Source organism: Hippocampus zosterae, chromosome 4, assembly GCF_025434085.1.
Source record: "Hippocampus zosterae strain Florida chromosome 4, ASM2543408v3, whole genome shotgun sequence".
Taxonomy (NCBI): domain Eukaryota; kingdom Metazoa; phylum Chordata; class Actinopteri; order Syngnathiformes; family Syngnathidae; genus Hippocampus; species Hippocampus zosterae.
In genome coordinates, this window is record NC_067454.1 from 18,851 (window position 1) to 37,050 (window position 18,200).

General features: G+C 57.8%; 3 protein-coding genes across 5 annotated transcripts; all 3 read right to left on the reverse strand.

Moving 5' to 3' along the window:
- Positions 1 to 2,580: 2,580 nt before the first annotated feature.
- On the reverse strand, positions 2,581 to 5,336 carry gtf2a2 (general transcription factor IIA, 2). The gene is made up of 4 exons (XM_052064232.1): positions 5,100 to 5,336; positions 4,099 to 4,203; positions 3,109 to 3,235; positions 2,581 to 2,725 (listed from the first exon to the last, which is right to left on the reverse strand). Exons 1-4 carry the CDS (start codon positions 5,169 to 5,171, stop codon positions 2,700 to 2,702), a joined length of 330 nt encoding a protein of 109 aa, XP_051920192.1. The 5' UTR covers positions 5,172 to 5,336; the 3' UTR covers positions 2,581 to 2,699.
- A 952-nt stretch (positions 5,337 to 6,288) lies between these two features.
- Positions 6,289 to 11,200, reverse strand: cog8 (component of oligomeric golgi complex 8). The gene is made up of 7 exons (XM_052064066.1): positions 11,167 to 11,200; positions 10,191 to 10,674; positions 9,439 to 9,646; positions 8,988 to 9,347; positions 7,851 to 8,297; positions 7,093 to 7,261; positions 6,289 to 6,896 (listed from the first exon to the last, which is right to left on the reverse strand). The coding sequence occupies exons 1-7, from the start codon at positions 11,198 to 11,200 to the stop codon at positions 6,637 to 6,639; spliced, it is 1,962 nt and encodes a 653-aa protein (XP_051920026.1). The 3' UTR covers positions 6,289 to 6,636.
- Positions 11,201 to 11,317: 117 nt separating this feature from the next.
- Positions 11,318 to 17,588, reverse strand: katnb1 (katanin p80 (WD repeat containing) subunit B 1). Of its 3 annotated transcripts, none has more exons than XM_052064229.1 (18): positions 17,045 to 17,588; positions 15,903 to 15,986; positions 15,688 to 15,818; positions 15,499 to 15,616; positions 15,259 to 15,359; positions 15,110 to 15,151; positions 14,934 to 15,017; positions 14,391 to 14,506; positions 14,241 to 14,309; positions 13,973 to 14,123; positions 13,420 to 13,762; positions 13,290 to 13,340; positions 13,000 to 13,211; positions 12,791 to 12,931; positions 12,266 to 12,342; positions 12,108 to 12,182; positions 11,906 to 12,022; positions 11,318 to 11,832 (listed from the first exon to the last, which is right to left on the reverse strand). In XM_052064229.1, the coding sequence occupies exons 2-18, from the start codon at positions 15,943 to 15,945 to the stop codon at positions 11,691 to 11,693; spliced, it is 2,013 nt and encodes a 670-aa protein (XP_051920189.1). In that variant the 5' UTR covers positions 15,946 to 15,986; positions 17,045 to 17,588; the 3' UTR covers positions 11,318 to 11,690. The 3 variants fall into 3 exon arrangements, with proteins under 3 accessions (XP_051920189.1, XP_051920188.1, XP_051920190.1); XM_052064228.1 differs by having other exon boundaries at positions 13,000 to 13,214; XM_052064230.1 differs by lacking the exons at positions 15,499 to 15,616; positions 15,903 to 15,986; positions 17,045 to 17,588 and having other exon boundaries at positions 13,000 to 13,214.
- Between the last annotated feature and the right edge of the window lie 612 nt (positions 17,589 to 18,200).

Consider the following 18,200-nt stretch of genomic DNA (forward strand, 5'->3'; position numbering starts at 1 on the left):
GGTCGAGGCGAGCGAATGACGAGAGCGCGGCGTCCCTCGGCGCCTTTATCCCGATGGGCCGGCGCCGACGTCATCTTTGATCTTCCTCGGTAAACCGCACGGGCCGACCGGCCGGCGTGACGAAGCGCGACGCCCGACCCACTTTGGCACACATGAAAGCTTCTAGGTCAGCGTTTGATCTCGTCGGGTTCCGCTTTGGGATGAAAGGACGGTGGCTTCCGGAGCCCCCGCAGACAAAAGCCGCTGACGCATCTCGCGGCGGCCAACTTCCTGTTGAAGTTCCACTAGGTGAGGTGCGCCGCCGCGCCCCCGAACGGGGGGGGGATATCGTCCCGGCCTTTTCCGACATGTCGGTCGACATCAAGTCGATCGGGTCGGCCGTCGGTAACGGCGACGGGCCGTCAGACGGGAGAAGAGCGAGATGAGCACACTGAGCATGTGCACGAGCGGAGCCCGAGACGAGCCCGCGTGCCTCACGTTTACCGGTGGGCGCACAAGTGACGAGCGTCGCAGAGTCTGACCTGGTTTCGAGTGACTCACTGTAAACCGCACACAGAGTGCGCACTCGTCACATTTTCTGCTCGTTTGCGCCCACGTTGCAGCTCGATGCGCGCGAATGACTTCCTGCGGCGGCGGGCGCCTCCGCCGCCTTCAGCCATCGATGCTGTCGAGCGCGTTGCGTTCACGTCCGATATTCGCCACGTCTCTCGAGCCGGTCGACATGCAATGTGCTCGATCCTCGACATCCGCTCAGTGGCAGAGATGTGTTCCTCGAGCCGGTCCTTGGTCTCGAGGGCCGAAGAGCGAACCTTGGTCCTCCGAGTGAAGTCCTTGGCCTTGGATAGCGGGTCCTCGGACGTAATGGAGGAGTAGAGTTCCGAAACCCTTGCCCAGTGCCCTAGAACCTCTAAAACTATGAAGGATTCAAGTACATACCTTTCAAAGCAACCCATTTTGATGGATGAACTCTGGCGCTTTAGGATGGACGAATCTGCCGCTGACAAATGACTTAGAGCGCAACGGGTAAAGCGCGGCATCACAGTTAGTTTCAATCACGGTTCGTTCCGTTCGCGATCGGCAGTTTAAATAGCGTGTAAGCCTTTGTGTAACAGTGGTGTCTTTTATTTAGTTTGTACACCGTCAGTGGTGTCTTTTATTTAGTTCTTTTTACACCGTCGTCACGTTTGTGCACCGGTCGCACTCGAATGTTTGCTTGAACAAAGTCATTTGCGTTGCAGCTGGAGTCAATCATGCCGGCACTTCACTTCCGGGTTTGGTCGTTGGGATTTGGAGTAGTTTTGCTCGATTCCAGTTACGTTTGCTGAATGCTTTCTCGTGTTTGGAATAATGAATATTGAGAATACATCGTTTAAAATCATGGTTGATGAAATTATTTATTATTATTGTGAAGTTGAAGATATTAATGAATGTAGTATTAGTGGTGGTGGTAATAATAGTAGTACTCAGAGAACGGTTAGCGATTCGGCCATCTCGTTATCTCTGCGTCCCGCGTCCCAGACGCATAATTTTCCCACGGGACGCAAGGAAATCTCTCAGGCAAAACAAATCAAAAATACTACGGCAAGCGCAAGCCTGAGGATTTCACGGTAACAGTCCTTACCGGTAGCGTGTCGTTTCCGTGGCGTCAATTTCACGGTACCAAAAAAATAGTTTAATTCTAAAAGTCACCGCACTTGAATTGACTGTGTGATCCACGCAATTTCACTTGATTTACTTCATATTAACAAACGACTGCACTAAAACATTCATATGATTTTCTTTTTTTCTCAGTCTAAATAACACGTACCCTGACTGTTCTACTCTTTGATGAAAACGACTTCATTCGAGCGTTAGGGAGTGCAAAGGGTTATGATGGAGGGCTGTTGCAAATCATGAAGACCTGCCAAGTGGTTCGGTAGCGTCGTTTTCTACGTGTCCTCGGCTCGGCCTCGGTTTCAAAATCAGTTCTTTGGTCCTTGGCCTTGGAGGCAAGTCCTTGGTCCTTGGCCTCGGAAAAATTTCCAAGTCCTTGGCCTCGGGTTGTCGGTCCTTGGACACAACACCGCTCAGCAGCGGCCTTCTATTTTTAGGTCCAATCGTGAACTTCTACTCTGGCGGAAAGACTAAATGAACCATCTTGGTCGTTGTTGTTACTCCGACTTTTTTCCTCGATTTAAACCGTTCCCCCTCATGAGTAAGGCTTCGTCGACAAGGACCCCACGTCCACGTCGGCCCGCGAAACCCCGGCGGAAGGAGAGCGGGCCCGCTGACGCGCCGCCCCGCCAACTGTTGATGGTCGCCTTCACAAATGGCCGCCACGTCATTAATCACGCGCTGTGTAAATAGGACAGTCGTCTCGTAACTCGGCCGAGTCGCCGCGTCTTCCGCACGCGAGGGAGCAACGGCGCCAATTGCGACTCGGCGACAAACGTCTCCTCGACCGTCACGAGAACGACGACGAAGCCGCCGCGCTTCGTTTACGCGCGGGCGCCGACTTTCCGGATCGGAATGAGCAACGCCCGATCGGTAGCGCCGCCCGGTGGTACGGAGGGGTATCGCTCGCCTCAAATGCACAGGAGCTTTTTGGGATTCAAGTTTAATCAAGGTAGAAAACAAGACGAAAATAAAACGCTGCGAGTTGACACGCACAGACGAATTACACGCATATGTACACTTGAGGCTCTTGGTGGAGGGCGTGGTCATTCTGCCGCATTGGAGCCAGAATCTGAAAAAAAATAAAATAAAATATTTCAATGACTTTTTACACGCACGCACAAAGTTGGGGATATTTGGCTTCTGGTAATCTTTATGAAAAATGTAAAAACAAAAATCAGGCTACAGGTAGATCAGCAAAGAACATTGAAGTAGAAGGATGACATCATCTCAAACAATTGAAAGAAAAGCGGTAAATGCAGTTTTGGTTCGTCCTGAAACTTCACCTGAAAGCCAAATAACTGTCAGTAGTAAATATGCATATGTACACAGGCGCGTGTGCCCCCCCCCCCCACTCCCAAAACTATACCGAAATGTTTTTTCCACGAACTTTAAGGACCTGGAAACACGATTTTCAAGTCCAGAAACTTTGAGCACGTGTGCGCGACAACTTACTCTTTCCGTCGCACGCCACAATCTTGACCTTGTCCACCTTGACGAGGTCGGTGACTTCTCGGAACTCCACGTCATTCAACACGAACGTCCACACGTTATCGCAAAAGCGGTAAGTGTTCAGCGAACCCTGACAACACAACCGCAACGTCAAAACGCAACCACCCATCCGCCCGGTTTGCAAACGGGACAAAGGTGATGATTTCACGTCTGAAATAGCGATAGCGCGATTATCGGCCGGGCCGATATTTGGCATTTCAGCAATTATTTAAGATATGAGCTGCTGGAGGCAGCCACTCAGGGGGCGCCATCATCAAAAAATACACATCTGCCTTTTTCTTTCTTTCTTTTTTTTTACGAACCCTGCGGCAGAGTTCTTTTGGCTCCGATAGCCGCAGCGCACCCCCCACCCCCGCCAAGTCAGTGGCTCTCTCCAGCATTGGGCCGCTCACAGGACCATCTGAATATGCTTGCTCTCGGAGTGGCTAACGGGCCCCCGGCAGTCACGGCCGTGCCGCGGACCTCCAAGCAGTTTAAGCTGCCTTTCAAGAGTCACGCACTGACAGAGGAGCTAATATTGCAAAGGGTGCCTTGAAAATCCTTTTTTTTTAAAACGATGTGGCCATGCCGCTTGAGCTAGCGTAACGGCCGTCTGCTCGCAGCGCAGTGGCCACTCTTGCCTTTGGGCACATTGTGGAATTCACGTCAAGCGTCAAGTGCCGCGTCCACCGTCGCGTCCCTTGACAGCGCTAGGCAGCTCGGGCTGGTACATCTGACCCAAAAATCCTGACGGCGTAAACCTCATTTGCGTTGCCAAAGCCAGACACCATCGCTTGGCGGCGCCCGGGTCTGCACGGGAGCAAGGAAATCGGCACGAGCGCTTGGCATTCAGGTCACCCCGACGCCGTGACGGGAAGACGCCGGATGGCGGCGACGACGACCAAGACATCAAGGGAAAAACAAGCCCCCGCCCACAACGGAGTGCAGACTCACCTTGAAGTTGACGCGGTTGCGTACGCGGTTGGCGAGTGCTGTGTTGATGGCTTTGTCAAACTGAAGCAGAACCTGCAGGGCCAACTGGGGTGTGATCTGCTGCGTCTGACACGGGGACACACACACGCACACCTTTGGCACATGCTTTTCTTGAGCCGGGGTTTCACAGAGAAGCATACAAACGGTATTCAAATGTCGCCTGTATGTGCGCTAACTTCATTTCCCACTTTTGTTCGCCCGGTGGAGGATGTCCGCAGACATTGATGTTTCCAGGCATTGTCGCGCTGCCGCCATCTATGTGGATCTGTTCATCATTACAAGCTGGGCTCCACCTGCCTTGATGCCTCCCCGGTGGGGGGGCTAAAACATTTCACGTCTGCTGTCCAGTAGGGCAAAATGATTGATAAATCCACACTTTGCTTCGTAGTTCGGTTTCGTGCTCATTGTTTTTGGTTCAGTACTGGTCGACGCCCCAAAATCAACCATGTCCGCCCTTACAGGTGAATATAAATATTCGGGCGTGACGAAACAAACAGTGACGGGCGTGGGAAACATCGTTCAGCGGATGGCAAAAGGTGCAATCAACGCGCATTGGCTTCAACCCGTCGCAAGAGTCCGCCACTTGCCGCAAATACAGCAGCTTCGCCTTCAAGCATACATGGGTGAACGGCTTGCACGCCCAAGTTTCCGGGCTCAACAAGCCAGAACGGATGTATTTTCCCAGGCACTCGCTGAGCCCGCACTTCACATTTTCGACGTGGGGGGGGGGGTTCCGCGTCGATGGGCCACGTCCGATATGGCCAACGCGCCGGCCTAGCGCAAACTAAGCCCGGCCGCCTATGTGAAAAGAGAGACTACAAGAAAGGCGCCCCCTCTTTTGTTCCCGAGCTAAACGAGCGTGCCTATGGCAACGTGTGTCCACAAAGAGTCGTGTGCGTGTGGGGGGGGGGGAGACTAGCGGAAGCTAAGTAGCATTAGCAGGTAGCGCGCTTGCTGCTCACCTGAATGAGCTCGTCCAGGCTCTCCTGCAGGCTGTTTCCCAGCGTGGTGTTCCTGTACAACTGGTACGCCATGCTCGACCGAGGCGGGCGAGAGAGAGAGACAACGTCGAGCTCACGGCGAGGCCCGCGACCACGCGGAAAAGAGCAAACACACACCGCAACGAGATAGCGTTCACCGTCCGTTTCCTCGTCGTCGTCTTCTTCTTCTGCTCCTTTTTCTATTTACGGTCGCGCGGCAAACAACTTCTTCGCCCGTTCAGTCGTGCGTTGTGATCAGGTGGCGCCCCCTTGAGCGGTCACAAGATGTCCGGACTGGAGTTGGACTAGGAAAAGTGCACTTTGAGGTCCGAGAAGTCGCTAATAAAGTGAGTCCGAGTCCAATGACCGTCTTCAGAACTGGGACAATCCGAGTGGACTCGGCGTGGGGTAAACCTAAACGCTTGACTTCTCGAAGCCTCCTCGTTCTTTTTGTTTTGTTCAATTCAATTTTCCTTGGCGGCTTGAATGAGGCGCCGACTTATGACGTCACGAAAAACACTTCAATTGCCAAATTCCAAACCTCAACAAACAAAACTTCATTATAAATTTAATAATCATTCTCGCTAACTTCCATATCCACAAATCCAGATGGAATAATTCAAAACCTCTTTTCTTAATTTTTGAAGCAGAAACAAAGCAGTACCTGAGCTCTATTACGGATTCCAAAAACAAAAAAGCTGTTAAGACTCTGGCTATATGCTTATTTGAAATTTTGGTCTAAAATCCCCTGGCTTCCTTTTTTTATTCTTTTGTTTAAACGTTTGTAATGTGTATGTATTGGTAGCATGTTCTTTTTGTTTTCTGAGAATTGTATTCTGACTTGTTAAAAAAAAAATCCAAACCTCAACTTTCCTTGGCGGCTTGAATGAGGCGCTGACTTATGACGCCACGAATAAAAAACACTTCAATTGCCAACTTCCAAACCTCAACCTCACAGGAAGCGCGCCCCCTGCTGTGGACATGTGATCTTGCTCATTGGTCAGCGGAAGACGTCTTTTGACCACTAAAGTTGGACTCAATGACCTCGACCGGGCGGTGCCCCGCTTTGTTTTTCCTTCTTTCGTCCCGGATCAATTGAGACAAGGGCACGACATTATTTTTTTTCCACTGCAAGTTTGACGCAATGGTACAGACAAAGAAGGGACGGAAATAATTTGACGACGGAAATAATTCCATTTATTGAAGTCCTTTTGTTTCCAAAAAGCCAACCGGGACGTAGCCCTTTTCTTCGCGGTTGGATTTGAATTTGTTCGGATGAAAAGGCCACGCAGGCCCTTCTTCATCGCGTCACGCACTGCGTCTATGATTTGACTTTATGGTAGCTGCAGCTGTTGTGAAAGCGCTGTACACATCAGCATGTATCGTCTTGCATTTTATTGGCTTTGCTTATTCCGAAAAGCAAACGAAACACAAGGGATGCCTTCGGCGTTTCGGCCGCACCCGCCTCGGAACGGGACCGACGGCATTCTGCGCCGATCGAGTCGTCGCGCAGGGGTTCTCAGAGTTCCGGTTGCCACGACAACAGCGTCTCCATCTCTCCGGCATCTTTGTCGATCGCCGGCGCCGCGTCCCCCGGGGGCGGCTGCGCGGCCGCGTCACGGGGAGGCGCCGACGTCAACGGCGCGCCGCTCGCCTCGGCGGCGATGTCCGCCGGAGCTCCCTCGTCCTCGGGCAGCAAGAAACGGAGCGGCTCCAGTAGCCGCTTCACATCCACGCGACCCAAACGCTCGCCGCTGAGCATGTGAGACGCTGGAACACCTGCACGCACGCACGCGCGCACAAATGCAAAATTCAGCCTTGTGACACGAGTCATGAGTGTCACCCATACGACTCGCGCTATTTTACTTGCGGCAAGAAGCGGTATCGGTACTCGCTATTGGCATGGGCCGGCGCGCGTGGCGGTACGCTTTTGGTTGGAGAAAAAAAAAAGAGCGTAATAACAAAGGTTTCTGACCGAGGACGAGCGCCATCTGCAGGGCGGGGAAGAGAATCTGCAGGCATCGGTCCAGGAAGGGCAGCAGGTCTCGGGCGTAGACAAGACACATGCGCGAAAACACCCGCCGCTCGCCGTCGCTGAACGCCGAATCCTCGGCGCGGTGGAAGGCCAACAGCTGAGCGCTCACCTGATGGGAAAAGGCGACGCAACGTCAACGCGCCGCACCAATAAAGACGGTTTTTGCACGGGAAAGCGTCGCGGGTGTCCGCCTTTGGGGCGAAAGGTCAGGATGGGGCCAAAATCTCAAAACCGGGTTCGCAGGGTCGGTCGGGTGGTTGTCACGGCGCCCTCCGGTGGACGACGCGAGCAACAACGATTGCCAGGGCGCACGAGCGCGCCCCAAGAGATCGTCACTTGCACTGCGGGAAATCATCCGATGTCACTCGCGTTACTCTTTCTTACCCGCGGCAAAAAAACACATCGTTCATTTGTCCGCAAGACGAAGCCCGTGACTTCAGGAATGGTCAAAACAATGAAACGGCTTTCTCCGCGAGACGACACCGGCACGCCGCGAAGCCGCGTCGCAACCACTTGGGAAACTTTGGTCAAGCGGCATGCCGCGAGATTTCTTTTTTTCCCTTTTTGTCCAATTGAAAATAGAGAAGGCAGGGATAGCGGATGGGTGTTTTCTCTCTCTTTCCCCGCCCACGGGTGTCCGAGTGATCTTGGCTCCTCGCGACACACCCCCCCACTTGGCACGAGTGCGTTTGTCTTACCTGGCAGAGGGCGCAGTGCAAGTCGGCGGTGACGCTCTGGGCGAGCGCCAGGGGGCAGCACAGGCGCAAGTCGTTGAAGGCGGCCAGGATGCGATTGAGGAAGCGACCCAGCGGCGGGAAGTCCAGGAGGGCGGCGGGCGGCGCCATCGTGCCCGGCGGGTCCGCCGGCGCCGCCTCCCGGGCCCCCGGCACGAAGGGCACGGAGGGCGCGGCCACCGGCGCGTAGGCGCTCATGTCCCGCCGGAAGCACTCCGCCGCTTGGCGCGCCGCGCTCCCGAAGGCCTCGGCGGCCGCCCGCAGCAGCGCGGCCGCCAGCCGCCCGCGGAAGTCCGCGCCCACCCGGCTGAAGGACAGGCCCAGGTACATGCACTGGGCCGCCAGGGAGTCCAGTCGGGCGCCGGCGCCGCGCCGCAGGTCGCGCTCCAGCGCCTCCGCCAACTCGCACACCTGCGGGCACGGGCAAAAAGGCGTCTGAGTCGCTTTTGTCGGCGGTGGCGGGGCCGCGCGGTCAAATCGGGAGTCCGGCGGCTTTGCGTGACCACCGAGGCCAAAGCCCGTCCCGGATAAGCGGCGATCGCGCCGACGGTACGTCTTCTCTCGGCCTCAACGCCGACGAGCCGCCGGCAGCTGAAGGTCCGCCACCTACGGCAGGGGTGGGCAATTATTTTTTGCATAGGGCCACATGAGAACCAGAAAATATGATGGAGGGCGGGCCGGATCAAACTCAATTGGAATTTCTTTCTTTAAAAAGCACTATTTGGCATTTTTTGCCACATTTTCACACTTTAAGAGTAAATTATTCCGTCGTATCGAACGGGATTCGCTTGACTTGGCGCTACTGCGGGCTTCCGTATCGTCTCCCCCCTTCCTCCCTATGCTCTGCAACTTCAAGTAACTGCGCCACCTGGCGTAGAATACCCGTTATTACAATTCCAACTGAAATGAATGCAGTCGTTGACGTCGAACCTGAACTGTGTACCAACCTTCGGCGGGCCGGATTTGACCCGCGGGCCGCAGTTTGCCCACCCCTGACCTACGGGGACGCCGCCTTCTCGCCCGTCAGGGAACGCAGCGACAATGGCCGACAAGAAGGGGGACTTTTTCAACACGGGCGGGCAGAACATCGGCGGACGGCACCTTGGCGAGCACCCAGCCGTGGAGGACGTCGGGCCGCTGCGGCGCCGAGGCGGCGCGGCGCTCGGAGAAGATGGCGCGGTATTGCGTGATGATGTCAAAGAGGTGCACGCGGCACGTCTCGGCGCTCTTGCTGATGTGCGCGTACGGGTCGGCGTCGGGCACGGCGTCCAGCGCCGCGCGCAGCCAGGCGCCGCGCGCCTGCAGGAACTTGACGCGCAGCTCGCCCTCGTCCAGGGCGTCCGTGCGCCGCAGGTATCCCACCGCGCGCAGGCACGACGACAGCTGCCCGTCGCTCCGCAGCTGCTGCAGGAGCTGAAGCAGCATCAGCTGAGCGCTCTCGCCCACCTCGCGCACCAGGCCCTGAGATGGGAGAGGCACGCGCGCGAGACAGCGGAACGGTTAGGCGGCGCCGGAACGCGAATCCACACGAGGCCGTGGCGAGCGGCGTCACCTGCACGACGGGAAGGGTGCCGTGTTTCTTGTCCAGCCGGCGGACGTACGCGGCCAGCTCCAGCGCCTGGTCGTAGTAAGCGTTGCGCACGCACGTGTCCATCAGCTGAGGGATCTCCAGGATCTCCAAGATCTCCGTGTGGCGGTTCAACGTGAGCGTGTTCATGCGGCGAGCCGCCGACATCTGCTCGGCCTCCTTTGCGAAGCTCCTGACGGCAAGCAGAGCGCACAAGGAACCGCCGTCAGCGCCCGCCGACACCGCGTCGCATAACGCGCCTCGAGGAACACGCGGAGCGACATTTGCAGTCGCCGCAGCTCGCCTGACTCCAAGTCGTCCGAGTCCCGCGCATTTCGGCCTCTCGAGAAGAAAATACCGCGCCAATGCGGTCGGCCTCCAGACCTCGGTGTTCCCGTTCAAATGACTCGATTTGCGAACATCCATCCAACAAATCATCGTTGGGATTTGTGCCAATTTTCTGACGGATGCTGCCCAGCAAAGCAGAAAGTCCATTTGCGTCTATTCCACCCGTGCTAGTCGGGTCCATATTCAATGTCAGCTTTTGAGCATCGCGCCTACGTTTGACCAATACAGTACGTTCAAACGACTTGAGCAAAAGGTTGGAAGGACTTTGCGCTCCGAACGGCCGACGCTGTCAAAATACCCGCGCCGTTTCATACTCGAGAGCGAGGGAAAACCGAAAACTCTTTGCGTCAAACGGAACATTCTTCTCGGTCAAGCGTCAGGCGGCGCACCGGCATCGCTGTCCGAACGCGGGCAGCTTGTCGAGAAGCCGCGACACGGCGGCCTCGACGCGGCCGAAGTCTCGGTAGATGCGCTCGGTGCAGTCGGCGGTGCGAATGAAAGTGTGGTAATTGGCGAAGGCCAAGTGTCGGGTCTGCTCCAGGATGGCGGCTCGTTCGTCCGCCAGCCGCTCCCTCTCGCGGCCCAGCTGCTCCACGCCCAACGAACTGAGTTCCGCCAAGTAGGCCGCCAGGTCCGCTCGGTCCCTCCAGCCGTCCGGGAAGCAGTCCCGGAAGACCGAGGCCAAAATGCTCTCGTCCTCCACGTCCACCGTCGCCATGGCCGAAAACGAACCGCTACGGCCACGCAAAGCGACGCGTCTTTTTTTCCACTTCCGCGTCTGTTCTTCTTCTACTGCTTCTTCCTCCTTCTTCTCCGCCTCCCCCGTGGCGTACGGACGTGCTCTTCGTCGCCACCCGGCGACCTCCGCAGGAACTGCCGGTAACCGATGACCGAGCGGCTGTTCAGTGCTCGGGGTTGAAACAAACGGACGTTGACGTGAGAACGTGTGTTTGGGGGGGGGGGGTATTTTCGCGTATTATTTCAACGAATGGTGGATACTGACATCTGAAAACTCACATTTCCGTCCAGAGGTGCGATTGTGAGCGAGAATGGTTGTCTGTCCACGCGTGCCCTGCCATTGGCTGTGGCACGCCCGCGACCCCCGTGAGAAGAAAGCGCTTCAGATCACGGACATCTCCAATCAAAGGCAAGACGTGGCAAAGTGGTCTGCCCGTCTCAAGTCCAGGCTGACGTTTTTTCCCATAGGATGGAAGTCAACTTGACCTTTCGTCACCCGACCGGGAGGGTACGGAAGAAAATGTGCACGGGAGCAGACGGGAAGGAGATGATCTCATCTCGTAGGTACCATTTGCAACGGAAAAGGAACTAAGGTTTGAGCGCTAAGAACCTTTTTGCCCATCTCGCCTTCCGCGCCGCGCTCCCGCTCGAGCGGCGTCATTTCAGGTGACCTTTCTTTTTTCATTCCTTGCTCAAATTGGCGATTTGTTCGCATCCCGAGCCCTCTCCCATTTTGAGCTCGGAAACGCCCCGCGTAGACCAATAATCACGACGCAAACCAAGTCCAGAACATTTTTATTGGTTTTATTTTCAAAATGCAAGCGTTTCAAAGTATGCGTCCGGCCGACATCGTCGCAGTGCAACGATGACATCGGGGATCGGCGTTTTGACGGAAAGCGGCCATTGCGTGCGCGCCGTCAAAGAGGCCGCCGCCTCAATTCGTCGCCGAGTGGCCAATCGGGAGATCTGGATGCGGCGCTCAATTCCTGACTTCCACGTGGGCAAAAAGGACCAAGCGAAGCCGGGAGGCTCCCGTCGTCATTTGTTTGATGGTCGCCCGTTTTCAGGGGACGTTTTGGGAACGACGCCCCAAATTCCGAACGTGTCCATTTGCCGGCCGGCCGAGCGAGCGAAGGCGGACGTGGCGGCGTTCACGGGTGCTGGTCGAGCTGCGCCATGAGCATCCTGAGTTCCCCGAAGGCGGAGCCGTGCCGCCCCACCTGCGCGGCTTTGCTCTTCACCGCGTCGTTGATGTTCCGCAGATGCTCGCGGCACACGCGGCACTTCTGCTGCCTGAAAGGTCAGAGCTCTCGGTCGGCGACTCGGCCTACCCCCCACCCGTGGCCGTCGCGGCGCGCCCACTCACCGTTCCTCCCGCGTCACGTCCACGCCCACCGACGGCCCCGCCCGCAGCGTTTCCCAGATGAGCGGCCAGAAATATTTCATGATGATCTTCAGGGATGCGCAGCCGCACTGCACGTAACTGACGGCGGCGGGCACGCCGACATTCGGAGAAGAGCTCACGTGACGTCGCAAAAGGCGTTACGCGCACTCGCGGCGCAACTGACCTTTCGTATTTACTCCGCAGCAGCGTGTCGATCTGAGGAAGACTGGTTGCGCACACGTCCAGAGTCCAGAGCGACCTGAATCAGCAAACACATGCGCGTGCATATTGTGGAGCAGACGGGACGGCGTGCGTGCCCGCGAGCTTGCGTGCGAGATTTACGGCTGCATGTTGATGATGTTGACGACGTCCACGACGATGGAGAGGTCGTTCATGGCCACGGCGGCGTCCAGGGCGCTCTACGGACACAAATGGAAGTCTCACAATTTAGCAATCATGAAGATCAACCCCCCCCCACCAGACAAAAAAAAAACAGTATTTGTGGGCCCTGGTGATGAGTTGGAGTTTCCACACAATCAAGAATGAAGGGCGGGATCCCCGACTCCCTTCGCGTGGTGATGAATTTGCTCTTAATTTGAAAAGAACGGCGTCCTGTTGTAGTCATCAACATCCAAGATGAAGAATGACCCCCCATAAAGCCCATGTCCGTTGAGCTCGACAGAACTTTAGGAGTCCCTCTCCGACGACAGAACGGAGGACGTCAAAGAATCGACGGCATTTGTGTTGGGGAAAGGTCGTAGGCGGACGATTGGAAAGGTGAAGGAAAAACATGTTTGAGCCTCTTTCTTCCGCGCTTTTATTTTGGAGAGTGGAGCCCCCCTTTGCGCCTCTTTTTCCTCTTTTTACCTTGATGCCGTGGCGGGCCCAGGCGTCCCTGACCGTCTGCAGGTTCTTGCGTCGGTTGCTGAGCATGACGCGCATGGTGGCGTGGCCGTTTTGGATGTGGGTCAAAACGTCGTTCTCGCTCAGGACTGCGCCGCGCCGGCCCTGCAAGGAAAAGGAAACGGCTTCGAGCCGGACCGCCCCCGAGGGAAGCGCCCGGACGCCAGCCTCACCGACAGGAAGCGGGCCAAGTCCAGGCCGGTGGGCTCGTTCCTGTCCGCCGGGAAGATTTGGGGCGGCGGGGGGGCCCGCTCGCCGGCGGGGGCGGGGGGCCGCTCGGCGCGGGCCGCCGCCGTGGGCTCCGCCCTCTGGACGGGAGCGGACGAGGCCGGCCGGCCGACCGTCGCCGGCTCGGGAAAAAGCGGCGGCGCCTCATCCGCGGCTCCTCCTGAGGAGGAGGAGGAAGACGGCGACGGCCCCGTCAAACGGCGAGCGGGCGACGGGCGGGGGCGACGCCACTCACCGTCCTCGGGCGGGGCGGGAAAAGGCCGCGACATCCCGGGAGGCGTCCGAGCTGAAGGCAAAAAGGTCGGCGTCAGTGGCGAGCGCGCGGCGGCGGCGGCGGCGGCGGCGGCGCGAGCTGCCATGCGTACAAATGGCTTTGCGGGGCTGGAAGATTTCCCGGTAGTCTTGCGCGTTGTGGATTTCCGCCGAGGAAACCTTCTCGTCCGCCTCGTCTTCGCTGGGGCTGCGCCGCTCGCCTTCGGGACTCCGCCTCTCGGCGTCGGCGTCGCCGGGCGGCGCCCCGACGTCCGACCCTCCGGACGGGCGTTCGTAGTTGCGGCGCGGTCCGCCCGCTTTGGCGTCGGCGGGCGGGGCCGCCGCGGCGACGTTGTCGTCGTCGCCGGCGCCGCTCTCGCAGGCGGCGCTCCTCTTGACGCGCTTCAGGTCCACCACGTACGTGGACACGCCGCTCAGCTGGTGAGACACGCCGATCTGGCGAGAAAGGCAAAAAGACGGAAAAATGCGTAATTGCGGGCCGAGCGCAACAAAAGCAACTCCGGAAAGGCGACGGCAAAGGCCGCCGTCGACCCGTCGCTTCGTCCGCGACGACCGATTCGAGTTCCCAAACGGGCCCGTTGCGCCAGGGACCGGCGCTCAAGCGAAAGGCGGGGGCGGCGTCGGCGAAAGCGGAGCGATACGCACCAGCTGCTGGTCGCAGAGCGCCAGGTCGGCGACCCGCCCCCAGCCCACCGTCACCGTGTCCAGCCAGCGCTCGGGTTCCCATGCGCACACGCCGAGGACGTCGGCGTGGCCGCTGAACAGGCAGCCGCCGTCGGCGCTGAACGTCAGGCATCTGCAAACGTGCAGAGGAGGAGGATTGGGGGGGGGGGCACAATCGCATCATCGAGCGCTTGCGAACGGGAGCCTTTTCTCAGGAAGCTGCTCAGGGGCGCGCATCGTCGCCACTCACCTGATGGCGCCCGTGTCCTGCAGCGCCCCCACCTGGCAGAACTTCTCCAGATCCCACAGCCTCAGCCACCTGCGGCGCCACACACACACACACGGCAGTGTCAAATCTCGCCGGCCGTCGGCGGGCGGGCGAAAGGCGGGGCGTCGGCACCTGTCTGCGCCGCCGGAGGCCAGCAGGTACTCGTTGGGGTGAAACTGAACGGCGCCGACGGCGGCCGTGTGGGCCGTGAACTCCGCCAGGGTTTTGGCCTGCTTCAGGTCCCACAGCTGCGGCACAACACGTCAACAGCGGCCGCTCAGAGCGCCGGGCGCTTCGCAACCTTCAAAAAGCCCCGACGCGGCGGCGGACGGCGAGCGCGAGAGCGCCGACGCGGCCGTCGCCTCGTACGCGCGACACCTTTGCGAGCGGAGGCGCCTCAAACGCGGCGACGGCTTCGGCCGCAGGGAGGCGGCAGCGCTCGTACGGCCAAAGCCGACGCCACTCGCGGCGAGGCTCCTTTCCGTCGCGCTCCCGTTGGTGCCTCTGAAAAGCGCCGACCGCCGATGCTCGCGGTCACTTTGTCAATGGACACGTGCATTGGTGCCGGCATGATGGCCACCGTTGCTGAAAGGTCAGCGTTTTTCCTTTGCCCTTTGTGAGCCGCCCCGGGTCCGGCAGACGAAAACAAAGTTGGGGTGCCCCCGCCCCCCTTACCTTGACCGTGGAGTCGTCCCCGGCCGACGCCAGCCACTTCCCGTCCGGGCTGAAGGCCAAACTGCGGACGGCCGCCGCGTGACCCTGGAAGAGGGCGCCTGGGAGGTCAGCTCCGAGCCCCCCCCGACCCCGACCCCGACGAGATGCTTCAAAGACGCGTCCGGCCGCCATCTCACCTTGTACCTGTAGATGGGGCCTTTCCTGCGCACATCCCACATCTGACGCCATCCGCGGTCGCGGCACATGGAACGGTCGCATGACATTAGCCGACGCACAAAAAGGGCTGCGCGCAAACACGCACGCACGCGCGCACGCACGCACGCACCTTGATGTTGGCGTCGGTGGAGCCGGACACCAAAAAGTCTCCAAAAGGGTGGAAAGCGAAACTGGTGATGCCGGATTTGTGTCCCGGAAGGGTTCGCAACACTGGGCGGCCACACACGCACACACAAAGTTGGTCGTGAGCGACAAAGACAAACAAAGGAGGCTTTTTGGGCGCCCCGAGAGTCGAGCGGCGGAACGAGAGCGCGGCGACGCGAGAATGAGGAAAAAAGGCTGTTCTGACTCTTGGCGGCCTCCAGGTCCCACACCAGGATGGCTCCCGACTGCGAGCCGGTGGCCAGTTGCTCCTCGGACGCGCTGAAGTGGACGCACTCCACCGCCGTCCGGTGGCCGCGCAGACTCTGACAACACAGGCACAGGCACGCGCGTCAGCGTCGGCGTTAGCATCGCGCGTCGGGGCTCGGCCACTCACCATGATGCAGTTGGCCTTGCTGACGGACCAGATGTTGACTTTGCAATCCTCGCCGGCGCTTGCCAGGAGGCGCCCCGTCCCTTTGCCCAGAGAGGCGCAGCAAACGCGACCGGCGTGAGCCTCAAACTCCTCTGCGCACACACAACAGGCAACAGGCCGTCGGTGGGAAGGCGCGGCGGCCGGATACGTCCAGGCCGACGCCAAGAGAGACTCACGCAGTCGCCAGGAGATCTTGGTGGTGCCGGCGGCCGCCGCCATGGCGACACCGCGCGCCTCGCCCGCCCCCGACCTCTGGTGAGCTGCGGCGGCAGGTTGAAAAAGGTTAGCGCACGAATTTGCAATTTGAGCCCCCGAGGAACCGCGATGTCCCTTTCAGTCCCCCGCGATGGACCAAACGGGTGCATTTTGCTGCTAAAATGCCGTTTGGCAAACGTCTTCTATTCACACTCAATAGAAGCCCATGTTGGTCGGGGTCTCGGCTCCCCCCTTGGCCGCATGGGAGCCGCTCCTCTCGAGGAGAGTCCGATCCCTTCCGATTCCGGTTCTATTCACCCATCCGTTTTCCCAACCGCTCCGTACTGGTTTTTCCTTCCCCCTTCCAAAACGAGCGTCGTTTGACAGAGTTGAAATTGTTGTCGTCGCGCGCACAAACTCCCTTTGGAGGTTCTCTGGAGCACTTTGCCGATGTCATTCGTCTGTGCCCGTTTCATCTTAAGTCAACAGTCTCAGACTTGGGCCTGAAACTGGACGGCGATTTCAAAGTTGACCACGCCGCTGTTCAATCCAGCTTCTTTCACCTGAGACAGCTGGCCAAAATAAAAGCTCTCCTCTCTCATCAACACTTTTGAGACAGCCATTTATGCCTTTGTCACATGCCGGCTCGATGACTGCAATGCCCTGGTCTTTGGAGTCCGCCGGTCCTCCGCGAAGCGCCTTCAGCCGCTCGCCTCTTAACTGCTACTCGTAAGAGGGAGCGCACAACTCCTACTCTGGCCCCCTGCGCAGGACTTTCAATGGCAAACTCTCTCCCGACGCGCCGTCAGGAAAAAGTGAGTTCGGTCGTTCGCCGACTCGTCCTTTGGACACGGGCCACCGTTGACGAGCGCCTGCACGTCGTTAGCACGGCGCCGAGCCGACGAAGTTTCAAGAGAAGAAGGCGATCGAACGCATCGTACCGCGAGACGAGAGCAGCCAAAGTCGGCGGCGGCGGCGGCGGCGGCGGCTAGCTCGGTCGGCGGCTAGCTCGTTAGCCGCCCGCAGACAACGTTAGCATCAATAGCTAGCAACAAAAAGACCGAGGCGGCAAAGAAGCGAGAAAAGCTCAAGGGAGTCGCCCAAAAGTTGACTTGCGGCTTACCCGCTGAGCCGAACTCCGACGACGGCTGACGAAAAGATTCTCCGATTGTTGACAAACGGGCGCGCGTGCGCAGCTTAGCAACAGTCGACTGTCGATGACGTCACACCGAAACAGCCTCCCCCATCTCCCCGCTCCTCCCGCACTGGAAGAACAGCTCTCTGGTTTGATCGTCGTATTCGTCCGGGGAAGCCGATCGTTCAGCGGTTGCGGAGTCTTATTTCCTGGATCGGGAATTCCTTTGAAACGCCTCGACAGTTTGGGATGCTCTTCTTCTTCTTCTTCCTTCCGGTGTATCCCCGCCGTTCGAATCGGGGCGAGCGTTGCCGATGTCGTCTCTGGAGTTGACTACTCGTACCGCTGACGTTCTCGAATCCCCAATTGGCTCGAGATGCTCCCACGCGTCTCGTCATCAAAACAGTCGCAAGGTTCGCGTTTGTTCCAATCTAAAGTTGGATCTGCATCACCGCGTATGTCATATTGGAACCGTCGTGTGAGGAACGTGTGTCGGAAAGAGAGTCGTGACCTCCCACCCAAAAGATTTCTCGGAAATGTAAGCCTATGTTATATAATGATCATTTTATGTTTGAGCATCATATTATTTCATGTTAAGCATACCTCAATTATATTTTGTTGTTTAATTGCTTAGACATGTTTTTATGTTGATAGTTTAACAGCCAATCAGAACCTAAGAGAAGCAGGAAGTGATTTTAGTTACGGGGGTGTTCTGGGACTTGCTGCGCTGCAGACGGTTTTTTTCTTTTTCTCCTTTTATTAAACTGCATTGAAGGCTTCCATCTCTCCATCTGCAAGAGCCATCCACTGACAAACAACGAACCTCTCCACTTACAGAAATAAGGTTCCCTACGAATGACACCTCCAACGAGATCCTTTTTGAAAGCGCGAGACACAACTGAACTTTCTTCCTTTTAGCTGCGTTTCGATGCGCTGCGGCGGAGAGGAAAGTCATGTCATCTGTGCTGCGTGTTGCGCAATCGAGCTTGACCCGACCGGATTCTTCCACGTCGATTTCGGAAACGCACTCGGGACTGGCACGGCGCACCGTGGCGAGACTTCCATTGGACACCATCCGATGGAACTTTGAGCGTGCTTTCCACAATGTACCTTTTGGCTCCCTGTTGTTCAAAAGGATGATTTC